The 16,906-nt window shown below is 43.3% G+C and overlaps 1 protein-coding gene across 5 annotated transcripts in view; it reads left to right on the plus strand.

The window, feature by feature from the left end:
* The window catches only part of LOC106824402 (zinc finger protein 709-like), a 24,030-nt gene continuing 7,124 nt past the window's right edge, over window positions 1-16,906 (plus strand). For 2 of the 5 annotated variants that reach the window (XR_011496173.1, XM_070492106.1), the window contains exons 1-2: window positions 1-186; window positions 682-747. Coding sequence is in view for 2 of the 5 variants with exons in the window: in XM_070492106.1 (XP_070348207.1) it covers window positions 745-747 (3 nt within the window). In the remaining 3 variants the exon portion in view is untranslated. Of the gene's footprint in view, window positions 187-681; window positions 748-1,227; window positions 1,701-16,906 lie in introns of those variants that run through there. The other 3 variants (XR_011496174.1, XM_070492107.1, XR_011496175.1) reach the window with 2 other exon arrangements.

Raw genomic sequence — 16,906 nt, forward strand, 5'->3', positions numbered from 1 at the left:
CCTATCGGGGTCGGCTCTGGGGCGGGTGGGCGGGACAAGCGCCGCAACTTCCTGTCTCTCCAGTCTTTCCGATCACGGGTCGCCTGTACTTGAAGGACCCACGTTGGTCTCCCGTTCTCTGTGTTTCGCTGTGACCTGACCTGAGTCATAGGAAGGACGGCGGGGAACGCAGGAAACTTAGAAATGGTGAGAGTTCTGGCTGGGGGTTCGGAGACACGGTTCGGGGCAGGAGGGGCTGGTTGCAAGTGGCTGGTGTACCTATCTGGCAAAACTATGTCAGACTCCCGTTGTCAACAAAGATCAAAATGGAGAGAGGCTAATTATTGGATATGGTGAGGCGAGTTTCATTTGTGTGTGTGTGTGCGTGTGTAAATAAGGATCACAATTCCAGTGCGTGTGTAAATAAGGATCACAATTCCAGGAGTCCCCTCCCAACACAACCTTACAACGCAAATGTCCCTGCAGGGGAGGAGTTCTGGCTGGCGTTCTGCTCAGACACCTAAACTCGGGGGCTGGCACTCAGACACAAGGGGGCGACTCTTTGGAACTGTCCAATCAGAGGCGGCGCCGGGGCAGGTGGGTGGGGCGAAGCTGCCCAAACTCCCGGAAGTTGCTTGTTGCTGGGGGACCGCGTCTCCCCGCCATTAAAGGCTCTACATGGCTGTCATCTGTTTTGTCCAGTTGTGACCTATACCAACCTCGGGAGTTATAGGAAGGACACCAGGGGACCCAGGAGCCCTAGAAATGGTGAGTGTGCGGCCCCGGGGTGAGGACACGGGCGGAGGGCTGGTGGGAAGCGGCGGGGCGGGCCCCGCCTCCCGCGGTCCCCTCCGGGGTCTGCGGCCCCGAGTCCGCGGTGGCGCCGCTCGGCCCTCAGGCCCCTCCGGCCGCAGCGTGGGGGCGGGGCCGGCAGCCGGGCCTGGGCGACCTGTGGTCCCTGCGCGCGGCGACTGGGGCCGGAGCGTCTCTGGGCCGCTGTGTGCCCGCAGCCCCGCGTGTCCCAGACGGTGCGGGGCCCGCGGGAGGGTACGCAGGACAGTCGGGCCTCGGTCTGCGGGGTCCGTGCGCGGAGGGGCTGCGGTCTCTGGGTCCCCAAGGCCTGCTTTCTCCTCAGAGTGGACTGGTTTTCTCCTGAGTTTTCTAAATGTTTGGGGAGCAGGGTCTTAAATCCACGACCCTGTCCCCCCAGCTCTTCCAGGACCGACAATAAATCCCTAAATTTTCCAGATTCCTGCTCACGTTCCCGAACGCCAACTTCCCGTCTCCGACTCACAGCATCGTCATCAACTACAAGCAGTCCCAATATTTTAATTGTCATTTTTCTCTAGACAATGGGTGGTCCTTTTAAAACGCTTTCTTCCTTGTTTGTGGATGTTTTACATGAGAAAAAAGTAGTGAACAGCTTCCTGGAACTGCCTTGTATGAAATATTTCTGCTTCTCCCAGGATGTGTCCTGGATACAAATATTCAATCGTAGGTCTTTTACTTGCAAGTTCTTCATGGCAAACTTTTCTGGGTCATCTCTCCTGTCAGCACTGCCCCTCCCTGGGTTTGTCAAATTTAAATGATATATTCAGTGTATTTTATTCTCAGTTTTTTAATGAATAAAATTTATTTAATCAATATAACTTGAAAGACAATATAAAATGTTTGCAAAGAGGTTACTTTCAGAAAAAATAAAATATTCCAGTTTTACATTGCATGATTTAAACATTGTTTTTCCTTTTTCCTCCCTGAGCATGTTAATAATATTCTGAGATCTGTTCTTTATTTTTAGTGAGTTAGGTGGATTTCCAGGGCTCAGTCTGGCAGACCTGAAGTGCTCAAGTATGATGAACAGTTTATAGAACAATTTCTTGTTATGAAAATAACTAATTAACATGTTTTTTTCCTGGAATCAAGTACAGTACATTCCTGTGGGATTTCTTTTTGAGCCGACAAAATGCCGTACAATTTTCTTCCCTCATTTCCACATAAAGACTGGTTTGAGTGTGTTGGCTGGATGGTTCAAACACCGGGTTTGTGTATTTAAAATATGAGTGATGGTCCAAAAAACTCCAGTGGGGGCAGAGGCCTGAGGGCAGTGAATCTAAGCTGAAGCCCCCTTGAGCCTGCAGAGGGAAGGCCTTGAAGGCCCAGTTGTTCTCCCTGGGGAGCCTCCCCCTGCAGATGTCCTACTGCTCACACCCCCATGGAAGGAGCCTTCATCCTGAGAGGAGCTGCAGAGCCCTGGAAAGCTGGGGGTGCACGTGCTCATGGAGTGGGGAGTGATGCCCTTTCTGAGGTTGTCACTGTTGATTCCTTGGGCCTACTTCTAGACATAATCGGAATTTTGCATGCACAGTGTGGGTGCACTCAGAGAGTAATTTGTATACACTGAGAAAGTTTGTGAGAGTCAGGAGCTCGGTGTCCTGCGTTAGGGCCCATTAATCTGGGGGTCCATTTGGGTCAGAACCTTAAACTGAATGCAGCTGAGTTTCCTCACTGTGAGAATGGAGCCTGAGAGAGGGAGCATGTGCACTGTTCCCTGGGGAGGGGAGGGTGTGTGGGGCTCCCAGAGCTCCTTCCTGTGGCTGCTCAGGTGCCCTCCCCTCCTTCTCCAAGGACTGACCCCCTCCAGGGCTCTGTCTCCACCAGGAGAGTCAGGAACACGGGACCTTCTGACTGTGGCTTTCCTTCTGTCCTCTGGGAAGCAGGCTGCTCATCTGAGCTGATTCCAGCATTTGTGTTTCTTCCCTTTGGATTCCTTTATCGATGGACTAGTGCAGCCCTTTGGCTCTAGTTTCCCTTAGCACTTGGGCCCTGAGACTGTAAGTTGATGGAGAGAGAGGATGTGAGGAAAGCAAACACTTGTGGAACCAAGTAGAAACTTTTTTCAAAACTTTTAGGGACGAGAACCTCAAGATGTGAGATAAATGTATTAAATTTTTTAGCACATTTTCTATTTTTAGATCAGTGTTTCTATGTGGATGTCTCTAGAGAACATAGAAACTTAAAATGCTAAGGTGATTTAAGTTATCTTTTAACTGATGTAAGGAAAACTTCTGAAAGCCTATGTAAAATTTTGAAAATCCAGTACATTTAAGGGGTTCGTCTCAAACCTATATTGCATTGTAATATGCTGCTTATTCCTGAAAATCCCACCAGTGTGAGCTATAGGCGAAGGACAAACTAGGATACCACTTATCCTTTTAGTTAGAAAGAGATTTGAAAATTTTCATTTTGTGGTTTACACTTTTTTTTTTGAGGAAGATTAGCCGTGAGCTAACATCTGCTGCCAATCCACCTCTATTTGCTGAGAAATGCTGGCCCTGAACTAACATCCATGCCCATCTTCCTCTACTTTATATGTGGGACGCCTAGCACAGCATGGCTTGCCGAGCGGTGCTATGTCCACACCTGGGATCTGACCCGGTGAACCCCGGGCCTCCGAAGTGGAACGTGCGAACTTAACTGCTGCGCCACCGGGCCGGCCCCACAATTTCCCCTGTTTTGATCCAGCTCGCAGCTTAACTGAGAGATGTGATCAAAATTTAAGGCATTAGCACCACTCTCAGCTACTGCTGTGAAATTCTCTCAGATTTTGTTGTTCCTTTGGGTGGTATCCAGAGGTCATGATGTTTTTCCTTAACCCCTGTGACATTCACAGGTGAAGGCTGCAGGTTTACTGTCTTCCAGTCGGTCATCTTTTCATTCCTTTTCTGAGGTTCCAGTCTTAGGGAGACCGCTGCTTGGTGGTTAGCAGCTGCAAACATACTCTTAAAGCTTTTGAGAAAAGACAATGCACCGGGGAGTTTCTTATGACCATAATAAAAGGAGAGTTCTCAATATCTGGAGTGCACTTTGGAGCCATGGTCCCCAAGACCTAAACCAGTTACTATCAAATGAGTCAAAGAACGACACCATTGAAGGAGTCACCTTTTAATAAAAGCCAAGTAGCTTGACAGTGATCTTACATAGTTGAGTTTCACCTTCCCCAGAAGTGTTCATTCAGGAGCAGCAGGTGGTGGTGGCCACAGCACAGACACCTCCCTGCTCAGCTAAGAGAGAATCAAGGGCTATCCCGGTGCCAAGGACAGCTGTGGCCAGAGAGTCTAAGGATCTTTGTTGGGCAACTCTTGTCTTAGCAGTGGATTTTGCAATATATTCTCATTTACGTTTACTCCTAACAAGGGAGGGATGGCCCTGTCAAAGGAAGTGAATCGTGAGTCCTGAATGCCTCCTGGTAGGTCCTTTATAACTCAGTGATGTAAATTCAGGGGAGTCAACCAGTGAGATGTCTGAGTTCACTTGTGAAAAGTTAGGGGCTCAGGTAGATAATGTGAGAGCCATTGCTCACTTATGCACCAGCCATCCAAGCCTCTGTAGGCCCAAGGAGAAGGATCACCACTACAGACAAAGATAAATCCTGTAAGGACCCAAACCACTCTCACTAAGCTGGCATTGTTAATGAATATATTTGTGAGGATTTTGGTTTTGCCTCTTCAATCCAGGGGTCAGTTAGATTTCCTCCTAGCTTGAAATAAAATGTTTGTCTAAATTCCATAGGTTACCCTTCTTAGAAATGACCTGGGATATACAAATGATGGTGATATCTTTCCAGGCCCCTGACAGACTAAAGGAAAGAAAGAAAAGAAGTAAGGGTGGTAGGTTTAGCTAAAGGAGAAAGTCCTGATCTGGCATCTTAGGAGGAAGCAGTTTACATCCATGTCAGCTTCTTCTCTTCCTCGTCAGTTTGACTTGGAGCTCTCCAGCATCTGCACAGGGCCAGATGTCGGGTGGAGCCTTCTTCAGCCTTGAGTGGTATGTCCAAGGTTCAGGTTCCTGAAGTTTGGCTGTCATCTGGGTAGTGAGGAGGACCTGGTATAGTTCCTTCCAAGGAGATTTAAGAGTAGTCTTCATTCTTACCACTTCATTTTTGTAAACTTAGTTATTAGAAATTTGTGCTTATCAAAAAGTCCTTTCCTTGAATCTTCTTGAAGTTGAAGCACTTTTGCAGGAACACTTTTGTAAAAGCATCAGAGTAAAACAATGATTCTCTGTAAATGACAAGACTTAAAATTGCCCTTGGTTAAAGATCTGGTGAGAGTTCATTATAATGGATGTGACAAGGAAAATTGGGTTTGTAATATGCAACATTTTAAGAAAACTGAAATTTTGACTGATAACATAATACCAGGACATGTCAGATTTCCAGAAATTTCACACAATTTCTGGAACACTTAGAACATTTACCTATACAGATACAAAATAAAGCAAGCTTAGTGTTACTTCTTGTTACATTTATTTATTGATATAATTTAACATATCAAATACACTTGATTAGTTTAATGTCTCCTTTTATAAGGAGAGAAAACAAATCCTTTGAGATGTTCTAGGGGCCCTCTGGGAAAAGCTAAAGTTAGTTCAAAGTCAGAAAGAGTTAATTTAGTATTGGATTTTTGGGAAGTTTGGCAAAATATCAAAAGATTTTAGATACTTGTCAAATAGGGTCACAGATCTTTATGAAACAGTACTTAATTAATTATTTGACCAAAGTGTCAATAAAAAATTTAAAGGCAAACACAGAAGTTTACATATTCAGGAGTACAGTTTAGCTCTTTTAATATCGAGAGCTTTGGGTTGAAGTAATCCAAGACCAGATGAAGACTACAGTTACATCTGTGATTATTTTGAGAAGACACAAAGTCTTTTTTTTTTTCTCTAGGAAAATTACTTAAAAAGGTAAAGAAACAAACAATTTATAATCTGTGATTATCAAGAGCAGATCAATAGTTCAGGAAACCTTTGTTCTTTAAACAGAGAGAAAACCAAATAATAATTTTGCAGCAGCTCTCTTTTGATATTAAAACTTTTACTTCATTAAATTTGTTCCAATCTTAGCCAGCCCTGACCACACATAAAATTCTTTTTCCTTATTACTTTTAGTAGTTTTAATTACGTACATTAGAATTTTCTTTTAAAGATTTTATTTTTCCTTCTCCCCTGGGCCCCCCAGTACATAGCTGTATATTTTAGTTGTGGGTCCTTCTAGTTGTGGTATGTGGCACACCACCTCAGCAGGTCTGTGCCCAGAATCTGAACCAGTGAAACCTTGGGCCACCAAAGCGGAGTACATGAACTTAACCACCTGGCCATGGGGCTGGCCCCAGAATTTTTAACCCTTAGAAATCTTTAGCTTCTAGTGAAAATGAAGAAGAAAGCAATTATGAACTGTGTTTTACATTAGCATTCGATGGATTGGCAGACATATTATAAATAGTTTTTGTGATTTCTAGAAACGTGCTTCCTCATAGTTAACTTTTCAGCATGGCACAAGATATGTTTACCCATAGAGCCAAATACATTTAATTCCTCTGTAGAAGGAAGTAAAAAGTGGATAAACCTATGTTCAGCACTTCATGTTTCAGTATTTCATCTTATTTCTAAATGAACCAGATATTCAGCAAATTTAACTGAACTCGTCATTTAACTTAACCCAGCAAAACTTTAAGGTTACAGCTTACAAAAAAGATTTTGGGAGGCTATTTAAAAAATTTACCTTTGGGCCAGCCCGGTGCTGTAGTGGTTAACTTTGTGCACTCTGCTTTGGTGACTGGGAGTTCATGGTTCAGATCCTGGGTGTGCACTGACACACTGCTCATCAAGCCAAGCTTTGGCAGCATCCCTCATACAAAATAGAGGAAGATTCTCGTGAACGTTAGCTTAGGGACCATCTTTCTCAAGCAAAAAGAGGGAGATTGGCAACAGATGTTAGCCCAGGGCCAATCTTCCTCGCAAAAACAAAAATGTTAGGTTTAAACTTTTTATCTTACTTTCATCTATTTAATTTCCTTGTTCTTAACAACTAAATTTAGATTACCCATAAAAACTTCATTAGACATTAGAAAAAGTCAGCCATAATCTCAAAGTAATTTTTCTACTGACAAATTTTGTAAGAGATAACATAAATTCATTTGATTATTGACCCCAGGTGGAATAAGAGTTGTATGTCTATGTTATATTCAGTGTTGATAACTCTAAAGACATGTCTATTTTAACTAAATCCACAAACTTTTAAACTACCTTTATTACCAAATATTTTCCCAGATCATGTGAACCTGAGAAACATTTGAATTAGTTTCTATTATATTTTTGAGAATTTTATGAATACTAAGCACGTTTGTTTCAGACAATTAAATACAAATCGTTTACAAATTAATTTTAGTAATACCATCTGCAGGTAGAAGAATACCACCTATTTGTAACACGTAAGACAGATGCAGAGTTTTTATTTTATTTATAGTTTTATTTTAAAATTTTAGCCGTAAGACAGGTGTGATAATGTAAAACATGCTAGTTATTAAGAAGTTGGATTGGGCCGGCTCCGTGGCTGAGTGGTTAAGTTCGCGCGCTCCGCTGCGGTGGCCCAGGGTTCAGATCCTGGGCGCAGACGTGACACCGCTCGTCAGGCCATGTTGAGGCGGCGTCCCACATCCCACAACTAGAAGGACCTGCAACTAAGATATACAGCTATGTGCGGGGGAGGTTTGGGAAATAAAGCAGGGGAAAAAAAAAAAGATTGGCAAGAGTTGTTAGCTCAGGTGCCAATCCTTAAAAAAAAAAAGGAAGATTGGCAACAGTTGTTAGCCTAGGTGCCAATCTTTAAAAAAAAAAAAAAAAGAAGTTTGATCTAAGTTGTTTTTCTGGTAGATGGAATGAGTTAAGGTCACTTACTCAGATGGCTAAAGCCTTTCACTAATATCTGTGAAGAAGCGCTTTAGAGAGTTTTATTTGCCTGAATTTCAAGTGACCTTTCCTCCTCTTATTTTTCTTCTGATAAGAATGACCTCCCTTTGGGGCCAGCCCCATGGCCGAGTGGTTAAGTTCGTGTGCTGTGCTTTGGCGGCCCAGGGTTTCGCGGGTTCGAATCCTGGGCGCAGACATGGCACCGCTCATCGGGCCAGGCTGAGGCAGCATCCCACATGCCACAACTAGAAGGACCCACAACTAAACATGCATAACTATGTACCTCCGCAAAGCCCCCCAGTACATAGTTGTATATTCTTCATTGTGGGTCCTTCTAGTTGTGGCATGTGGGACGCCGCCTCAGCGTGGCCCGATGAGCAGTGCGATGTCTGCGCCCAGGATTTGAACCAACGAAACCCCGGGCCACCTGCAGTGGAGCGAGTGAACTTAACCACTCGGCCATGGGGCCAGCCCCCTAAAATAAAATCTTTAAAAAAAAAGAATGACCTCCCTAAAGTTCATACTTTAATATTTACATCTCAGAGGCACAGGGAAGACTGTTTCTCCAAGAAAGACTTTGGTTTCCTAAGGCCCATAATTTATAAGCCTTTTAAGGCTTATAAGGGAGGTTTTGGGATTGGTAAAAGGAATTTATCTGCCTGTGGAGCTTCATTTCTAGTTTTGCAAAGATTTGTGAGATAAAGACAGTTGCTCTCAATTCCTCACAGAAGTGAGTTGTACCCTAGATGCTAAAAGACTGACACACCCATCCGTCCACCCATCTGGGTGACTCATCCACCCAAAGAATGTTTTTCTTTCCCACTGGGTACACTTAGAATAGAGGAGAAGGCAAAAAATATGTATGTTTTTCTATCAAGCTCTGAGTACCATCTAGCAATTTGGTCATAGTTCTGGTTATAAGGTTATTAAAACCTTTCAATCATCCTGTCAGGTTTCAGCCAGGACAACCCAGGAGAAGCAGTGAATCCTTCTGGCAATATTGAATAATGCCTTGAATTCAAGGGCTGTCCCCAAGGAGGGTGCAAAATATATTGTCATCAGAAGATCTAGAGTCCCTCCCAAAGATAGCCGAAAGGAAAACCTGACAACCTGCCTGTCCCAGACAGACAGAAAGCCATTCCAGGCTTTTAGGACGTAAAACCAGACAAGGAAGAAGGCAGTCAGCATCCCTGGGAGAGAAAGGATCAGTAACCAGTTGGCCTGGATGTGGAAAGGAAGAGACAGCATGAAATTCTGTTTCCCTCTCTCACCTGGGCCCAACAGAAAGTGGTCCGGGAGAGCTGGCTCTGTAAGAATTCTCAGCCAAACCAGCTTTCGCCGCTTCTCCCAGGATCCCAGATGCAGGCTTCAGGTGGGGTTTAAAGCAGAGTGCAGCTCTGTTGTTCACCAGGACTTGGCAGAGTTATTTCCTAATTTTAATTGTAGCTACTGTTGGCTCCTTAAGGCAATGATGTAGTAGTTTACCGGGAAATCCCTCAGAGTCCGGTCAGCCTTGAGATAGGCCTCCATGGGGCCTTCTGTTGAAAGTAGAGATGGGGGTGTCCGTAAGGCCATTAACTTGGTGAGCTTTTGTTTATTGTCTATAGTCTTGTTTTAGGTATGTCATATCTTTAATTTTTCATTAACTTTTTGCAGTGAAACTTCTCATGAAACTATTTTTGGAATTTTGAAGCCTTTGTTTTAAGTGCATTTCTTAAGTGACCTTATCTAATTTGAACGTTGCTCATAGTAGCCATTGTTATCTCCTGAGAGCTGACAGCAGTTTGCTGGGACCCTTACCGGTAAATGGAGCATCACCCACATTTCTGACCAGCCTGATCTAGCTGCACATGGGGGGCAACGCACCCTTCTGCCCAGCCTTTTTGTGGCCCCCAACCTCATGGTTACCAGACCAAGCTCTCAGGACATAAAAAATCTTAGTAAGATTTTGCCATTTTTGTAGAGATTTATAGCTTCTGGGGCCATAGTTCTTAGAGATAAAATGAGTGGGTGTGCTCAAAGGTGATGCACTTTATTATCTAGATCTTAAGGATTCTGTTACTTTTAAGGATTCTATTACTTTGGGCCTCTCAGAGACAAACTGATACCTAAAATGTTTGTACCACTAGGTTGGAGATTGTGTGATGTTTCAGAGTGTGCCTCATTACGTGGAAATTCTTTTGAGGTTGGCAGGTGACCGAGCATCTGTCTAACCTATTCCATGTCCAAAAGAATGAAGGACTACGATTACTTTAGAAAGGTTACTTCCCTTTGGGGACAAAAGGGTCTTATTAGGTGCATGACCTCATCTTCCTTTGGGGGATGGAGAGGCCCATGTGGCACATTACCTCATTGGTGCTGACCACAAACTCCTGGACTGACCAGTTATGACTGCCTCCCTGGGGAAGGTGGAAGCTGCAGCTAAGTTAGGTATTAAGCATGAGTTTGGTGACATGGGCCCAGCAAAGTGACCTGCTTGAGGCCTGTGATTTTCTTTTTAACAATAGTTTATAAGCATATAAATAATGCATTTTTAAAGGGAAGCCACAACTGTTTGTGTTAATCCGCTAAACAGTTTTTTGAAGTGTGCAATACATTTTTATGAGCCATAAAAAAAGAGTTTTTTCAATTCTTTCTCTGTACAATGACAAGTGATATTACAGCCTGTAGTGCCATTGTCTATCAATCTGGAGAGGGTTTGCTGATATGGGCAGTGTAGTGAATGCACTAGGGGGTATAATAACAATATGAGGAGCTCCGCTGACCCACTCCCCAGTGAAGCTGGTGGAAATTATCTTAACCATTTGAGACCTCTGGAAATTGTCCTAAAGGCAAACAGCAAGTGAGGAACATCTATTCAAGAAAATCAATGGAAATTCCGTGAGAAAGGGGAGAGTGTGTAGGGTTTGAACCATGTCTGCTCCCTCCCTGCTCTCAGCTCAGCAAGTTAACCCCCTTCTCCATAGCGCTGCCCCCCAAACCAGAAGACAAGATTCTCCCTCCCTAAGCTTCCAGAAGGGGGGCTTTTTCCCAGGAGGAGCAGGCCTTCGGCATTATCTATCCTTCCCGCAGCTGCCTGTTGCTGAATTTCAGTCCCTCGTTGGTTCATGTGAAATGTGGGGACCCCTTCTTGCCCCAGCCCCTCCTCATGGTGCAGAGGCTCTGCTATGCTCATGCTGTGCTGAGAATGCTGGGCACTGACCACTCTTTCCCCAGCTCATGAGGTGGCTGTAACATGAGACAATCAAGAGGACCTCTGGCTGCTGTCTTTCCACTGCACTGATCACTCAGCCCCTAGAATGGGATTGTCACCAGAGAGAGGCTTCCTGATGTCCCTACTACAGCTCCAGAGTCCTGGCACACAGATTTTACCCAAGTATGGGGAAAAGCCAGCTATAAAACATAGCTCTTAATTCCTTCCCAAAGGAATTAACTTGGCCAGCAAAAGATCATGGAAAGTTCAAGTCAGAGGACAGTCTCAGAAAGTGGAGAATGAGGTGAAAGGCAATTAGTAGATTTGTGTATTTAATGAAGATACAGCTTGGACGTCGGCTGACTAGTTTTCTGAAAAGAACGAGGGGATTAGACTGATGAGGCTTCCTAGGGTCAGAACAAATATCAAACAGTGACTTCAGAAAGCATTTCTACAAAGGAGCCAGAATTTCACTGGAGTATTTGGTAGAGCAGGTTATGCCCCCAGGACATTGGTGAAAACAGTAGAGCAATCAGCCAGCAGTTGATCTAGTTTAACCACTGGGTGTGTCCATGAAAGAGGAAGACAGCTCTGCCATTGTTACTGTCTCATGACAGTTTGTGTACCCAAAGCTATGTCCGATTCTAGGAGCTATTCTTGGAGCTATATCATAATTTTCAGGGGCCGGCCTGGTGGCATAGTGGTTAAGTTCACACGTTCCACTTCTGTGGCCCAGGGTTCCCTGGTTTGGATCCTGGGCACAGACCTAGCTCTGCTCATCAGGCCATGCTGAGGCAGCATCCCACATAGAAGAAATAGAACGACATACAACTAGGATATACAAGTATGTACTGGGGCTTTGGGGAGAAAGAAGGAAGAAGAGGAAGATTGGCCACAGATGTTAGCTCAGGGCCGATCTTCTTCACCAAAAAACATACCTTAAAAAAAATACTAAAAAAGGAAAAAGAATTTTCACTCTCTTTTGAGGACACAGATTTGGCTAAAACAATCCTTCAAGTCACTGAAAACGTAAATAAGCTAATAACAATAAAAAGCCCTGGTAAGAAGGGGACCAGTACCCAGAGTTGCTACAGTATATTGCCTAAAATATCTGGTTTGCATCAAAAATATGAGACATGCAAAGATACAGGAAAGTAGGAAGTATACACTAGCAAAAAAGCAGCATTGAAAAAATTACCCAAGTCTTACAGGAAACCCCAGGAAAATTAACAGGTGTGTGAGCAGAGAAAATGGAGGTTAGAAGGCAGAGGGACAAAATAGTCCAAGTGTACAGAGAAAATACTTGTCAACCTTATATTCACCAAAACTGCCTGGTAAAAGATAAAGATAAAATGCTTTCCCAAATAAACAAAAACTGAGAAAATATATTAATAGCCAAGTGCCAGGTGTGGGGTCCATTTTCTCCTGCTGTTAGGGGTCCCTGGTGGCTCTGCCACAGCCCGTCACCCTGGGATCTGCACTGGCTGTGGGAGTCATAGGAAGGACTCAGGGGACCCAGCAGACCTGGAAATGGTGAATGTTTGGCCCCGGGGTGAGCAGATGGGGAGGAGGGACTGGTTGGGACCAGTCTCTGCACTGTCACCTCGGGAGTCTGCAGACCTGAGTCCACGGTGGGGCCACTCAGACCTCAGTCCCCTCTGGCCTGCAGTGTCGGGGCTGGGCCGGCAGCCAGGATCCTGGAGTGTCCCGACCTCACTGCACAGGGTGACTTCAGCCTCAGAGCCTCTCTGGGCAGCTCTGCACATGCTGCCCCGAATCTTCCCAGACTGTGTGGTGACCATGGGGAGGGTCATCAGGGACAATTGTGACTCAGTCTGTGGGGTTCACGTGTGGGAGGAGATGTGTCTGTGGGGTCTTCAGTAGCTCCTTTTTCTCCAAGGGGCTCCCCGGGGGGCACTCATTTTGTCCTGAGTTTTCAAAATATTTGGGGAGCAGGGTGACAAATTCACAACCCTGTCCCCCAGCCCAGCTCTTCCTGGGACTGCCAGTAAGTCTCTAAATTTCCAGTTCCCCCCTTGCAATCCCAAAGCCACCTGTCCCTCTCTGATTCACAGCATCTTTATCAACTATTCGTCCTCTGTGGTGCATCAAACAGATCCAATATTTTCACTTTATCATTATTCCCCAGAGCCATGGATCAATCTTTTTAAAGATTATATTTGTGGATATTTTACATGAGAGGAAAACGAAATAACCACCTGGAACTACGTTGCATGAAATCCCTGTGCCTCTCCCCCAGGATCTTTCTGGGCCCAGACATCCTATGGGAAGTCCTTTAGTTGGAGCTTCCTCTCCAGAAACTTTCCTGGGTGATCCGTCCTGTTGACGCAACCCCTCCCTACATCTGTGACATACAAAAGATTTATTCACTTATTTAAGTCTCCATTTTTCAACAAGGGTAGATATAGTTAATGCATACAGCTTGGAAGACAATATAAAATAGTTCAAAACAGGCAACAAAGAGGTGAATTTCAGAAAAAACAAAATATTCCTTTATTGCATTCCATTTATTAACAACACTTATTTTATACTTCTCTCACAGAACAGTTTTTGAGTTCTGTTCTTTACGTTTGGATGTTTTCAAATGAAATTCTGGGACATAGATCTGCAGACCACAAGTGTTCAAGTGTGATTTCTTGCCATGGAAATAATAATTAACTGACTTTTTACTAAAAGTGCCTTATAATTTTCTTGCCTATTTTCCATGGAAAGGCTGGGTTTAAGTGATTTTGATGGATTATTCAAAGACTGGGTTGGTGTCTTTTTAAATAACATGATGTTCCAAAGCATCTCCAGTGGGGAGCAGAGGCCCCCAGTCCAAGACCCAAGCTAAGGCCCCCTTGGGCCTGCAGAGGGAAGACCTTGCAGGCCCAGTTGTCCTTCCTGGGGAGCCTCCTCTGCAGGTGTCCTCCTGCTCACACCCCCATGGAAGGAGCCTTTATCCTGAGAGGAGCTGCAGAGCCCTGGAAAGCTGGGGGTGCACGTACACATGTGTGTTTGCACGGGGATATCCAATATTTCCACTTCTATTTGTTTAAAAGACTTTCCTTTTCATTTGCATTGCCTTTCCTTCTTTGTCAAACATCATTTGACTAAATTTGTGTGGGTCTGTAAGGAAAGCATTGACTCACATATCCTTCAACCTTGCTATACTCTCTTATTAATTCCAGGAGTTATTTCTATTGTGAATTCTTTCAGATATTTCACACAGACAAACATGCCATATGAAATAAATGTTATAAACTTAAGTACAGGATTCATAAAGATGTTCCTTTTCAAGAAGTGGGAGTTTCCCTCTAGTACTAGTTCATCGTGAATGGGTGTTGGATGTTTGGGGGTTTTTTTTTGAGCAAGTTAGCCCTGAGCTAACATCTGCCACCAATCTTCCTCCTTTTTGCTGAGGAAGACTCGCCCTGAGCTAACATCTGTGCCCATCTTCCTCTACTTTATATGTGGGACGCCTACCACAGCATGGCTTGACAAGTGGTGTGTAGGTCTGCACCCAGGATCCAAACTGGTGAACCCCGGGCCGCCAAAGCTGAATGTGTGAATTTAACCCCCGCGCCACCAGGCCGGCCCCTGGATGTTGGATTTTATAAAAGCCTTTTTTATTTTAATTTCCCCCTCCTCTGCTTTCTGATATTAGTAATTTCTGTCTTCCCTCTTGTCTTTGTTATCTTAACCAGATGTTTATCAGTTAGTCTTGTCAGGCAACTAGCATTTTTTGCTTTAATTTTTACCATTGATTTCCCATAATGAATTGATTTCTAAGTTTTGTGATTTCTTTTGTTGTGCTTACTTTGGGTTTAATTTGTTCTTTTCATTGTTTCCTAAGGTAGATGCTTACATCATTGATTATAGGTCTTTGTTTTTTCCAGTGTATTTGTTCAGTGGCATAAATTTTCCTCTAGGCACTGCTTTAGTTGCCTCCAAGAACCTTTGGTATGTTGTGTTTTCATTTCATTTGGTTCACACTATTTTCTCGTTTCTCTTGAGACTTCTTTTCGTGTGTGTGTGTGTGTGTGAGGAAGATTGTCCCTCTGTGTGTGTGTGTGTGGAAGATTGGCCCTGAGCTAACATCTGTTGCCAATCATCATCTTTTTGCTTGAGGAAGATTGTTGCTGAGGTAGCATCTGTGACAGTCTTCCTTTACTTTCTGTGGGATGCTGCCACAGCATGGTTTGACAAGCAGTGCTAGGTCTGCACCCAGGATCTGAACCTGTGAACCCCAGGCCACTGAAGCAGAGCACACAAACTTAACCACTATGCCACTGGGCCAGCCCAGGACTTCTTGTTTGATCTTTTGTATTATTTAGTAGTGTGTTGTTGGCTCTCCACATTTTTGGGGTTTCCAACTCTCTTGCTCTTATTGACTTCTAGATGAATGCCTAGGTGGTGCGGGAGCATCTTTTTGTGATTTCTCTTCTTTGTAATTTGTTAAAGTGTGCTGCCCTGTGTCCTAGAACGTGGTTTGTTTTGGCGAAAGTTCCATGTGAACTTGAGAAGAATGTGTATTCTGCTGTTGTTGTATGAAGTATTCCATAGCTTACAGTGAATCCAGTTGTTTTATGATGCTGTTCAGTTCACCTCTGTCCTTCCTCAGTGCCTGCCTAATGGAATTCACACTTATATAAGGGAGTGTTGAATTCTATAACTGTTTTACTGGATTCATCTATTTCTCCTCACATTCTATCAGTTCTTACCTAGTACATTTTGCCCCTCTGTTGTTACACGTATACACATGAAGGATTGCTGTACTTTCTGGGAGGATAGACCCCATTATCAGGCTCCAATGCCCCTCTCTATCTCTGAATTTTCCTTGGTTTGGAATCTGCATGGTCTATAATTCATATACCTATGGCAGCTCTCTTTTGATTAGTGTTGGCATGGTCTGTTTTTCTCCGTCCCTTTACCCTTCATCTGTCCATTTCTTTATATTGAAAGTGGGATTCTTGTAGACAGTATGTAACAAAGTTTGTTTTTCAATGATCTGATATTACTATATCTTTCAATTGAGACCATTTAGGATTAAAGTGGTTATTGATACAGCTGGGTTAATATTTACCACTTCTTTTATTGTTTTTTAATATCTTGTCCTGGTTGGTTTCTTTTTGTCTTCTGCTTTTTTCCCCCTTCTCTGGCTAAAATTGAACATTTTTTTCTCCTCTCTTAGCATATCAATTCCACATTTTTAAAAACACTGTTTTAGTGGTTGCGGTTGAGTTCTCAGCATACATTTACAACTAACCCACCTCCTCTGACAAATAAGACTATACCACTTCACTGTGTGCAAGTACCTCTTAACACAGTATTCCCAATTTCCCCTCCCTATGCCTTGTCACGTGGCTGTCATTTATATCACTTGTCCATAAGGTTTTCATTACCAAAGACATTGTTGCTAATATTATTTTAAACAAAGTGTGATTTGTTATATTAATTACTAGAAGTGTAACATTTATTTTACCTTCATTTTTTTTCTATTCTAATCCTCTACCTTTATCATTTACATTCTTTCTGATAAACTTTCAATTTCATTCAAAGTATGTGTACTCGGGACAAATTTCCTCAATTTTTGTCTAAGAAAGTTCTTATTTTCCTTTAGTTTTGAAAGATAATTTTGCTATACAGGGAATTATTGAAGAGTGTTTTTTTTTTATTTTCAAGACTTTAAAAATACTTTGGTCTATTCTGTTCGTGCTTGCATGGTTCTTGAAAATAAGTCCAATTTAAATCGCATCTTTTTTTCTTTATGTGCAGGGTGTGTTTCTTCTCTTGCATTTTTATCTATTTTGTCTGTCCTTGATTTTTCTCTAGTTTGAATATGAATTCTTGGCTGTGCACTTTTCTAGTTTATCATGTTTAGTGTTCTCTGACATTCCTGGATGAACAGTTTATTGGCTGTCAGTAATTTTAGAATATTTTGCTGATTATTGCTTCACTTGGCTTTTCTGTTTCTTTCTGTCT

Source organism: Equus asinus, chromosome 20 (assembly GCF_041296235.1).
Source record: "Equus asinus isolate D_3611 breed Donkey chromosome 20, EquAss-T2T_v2, whole genome shotgun sequence".
Classification (NCBI taxonomy): Eukaryota; Metazoa; Chordata; class Mammalia; order Perissodactyla; family Equidae; genus Equus; species Equus asinus.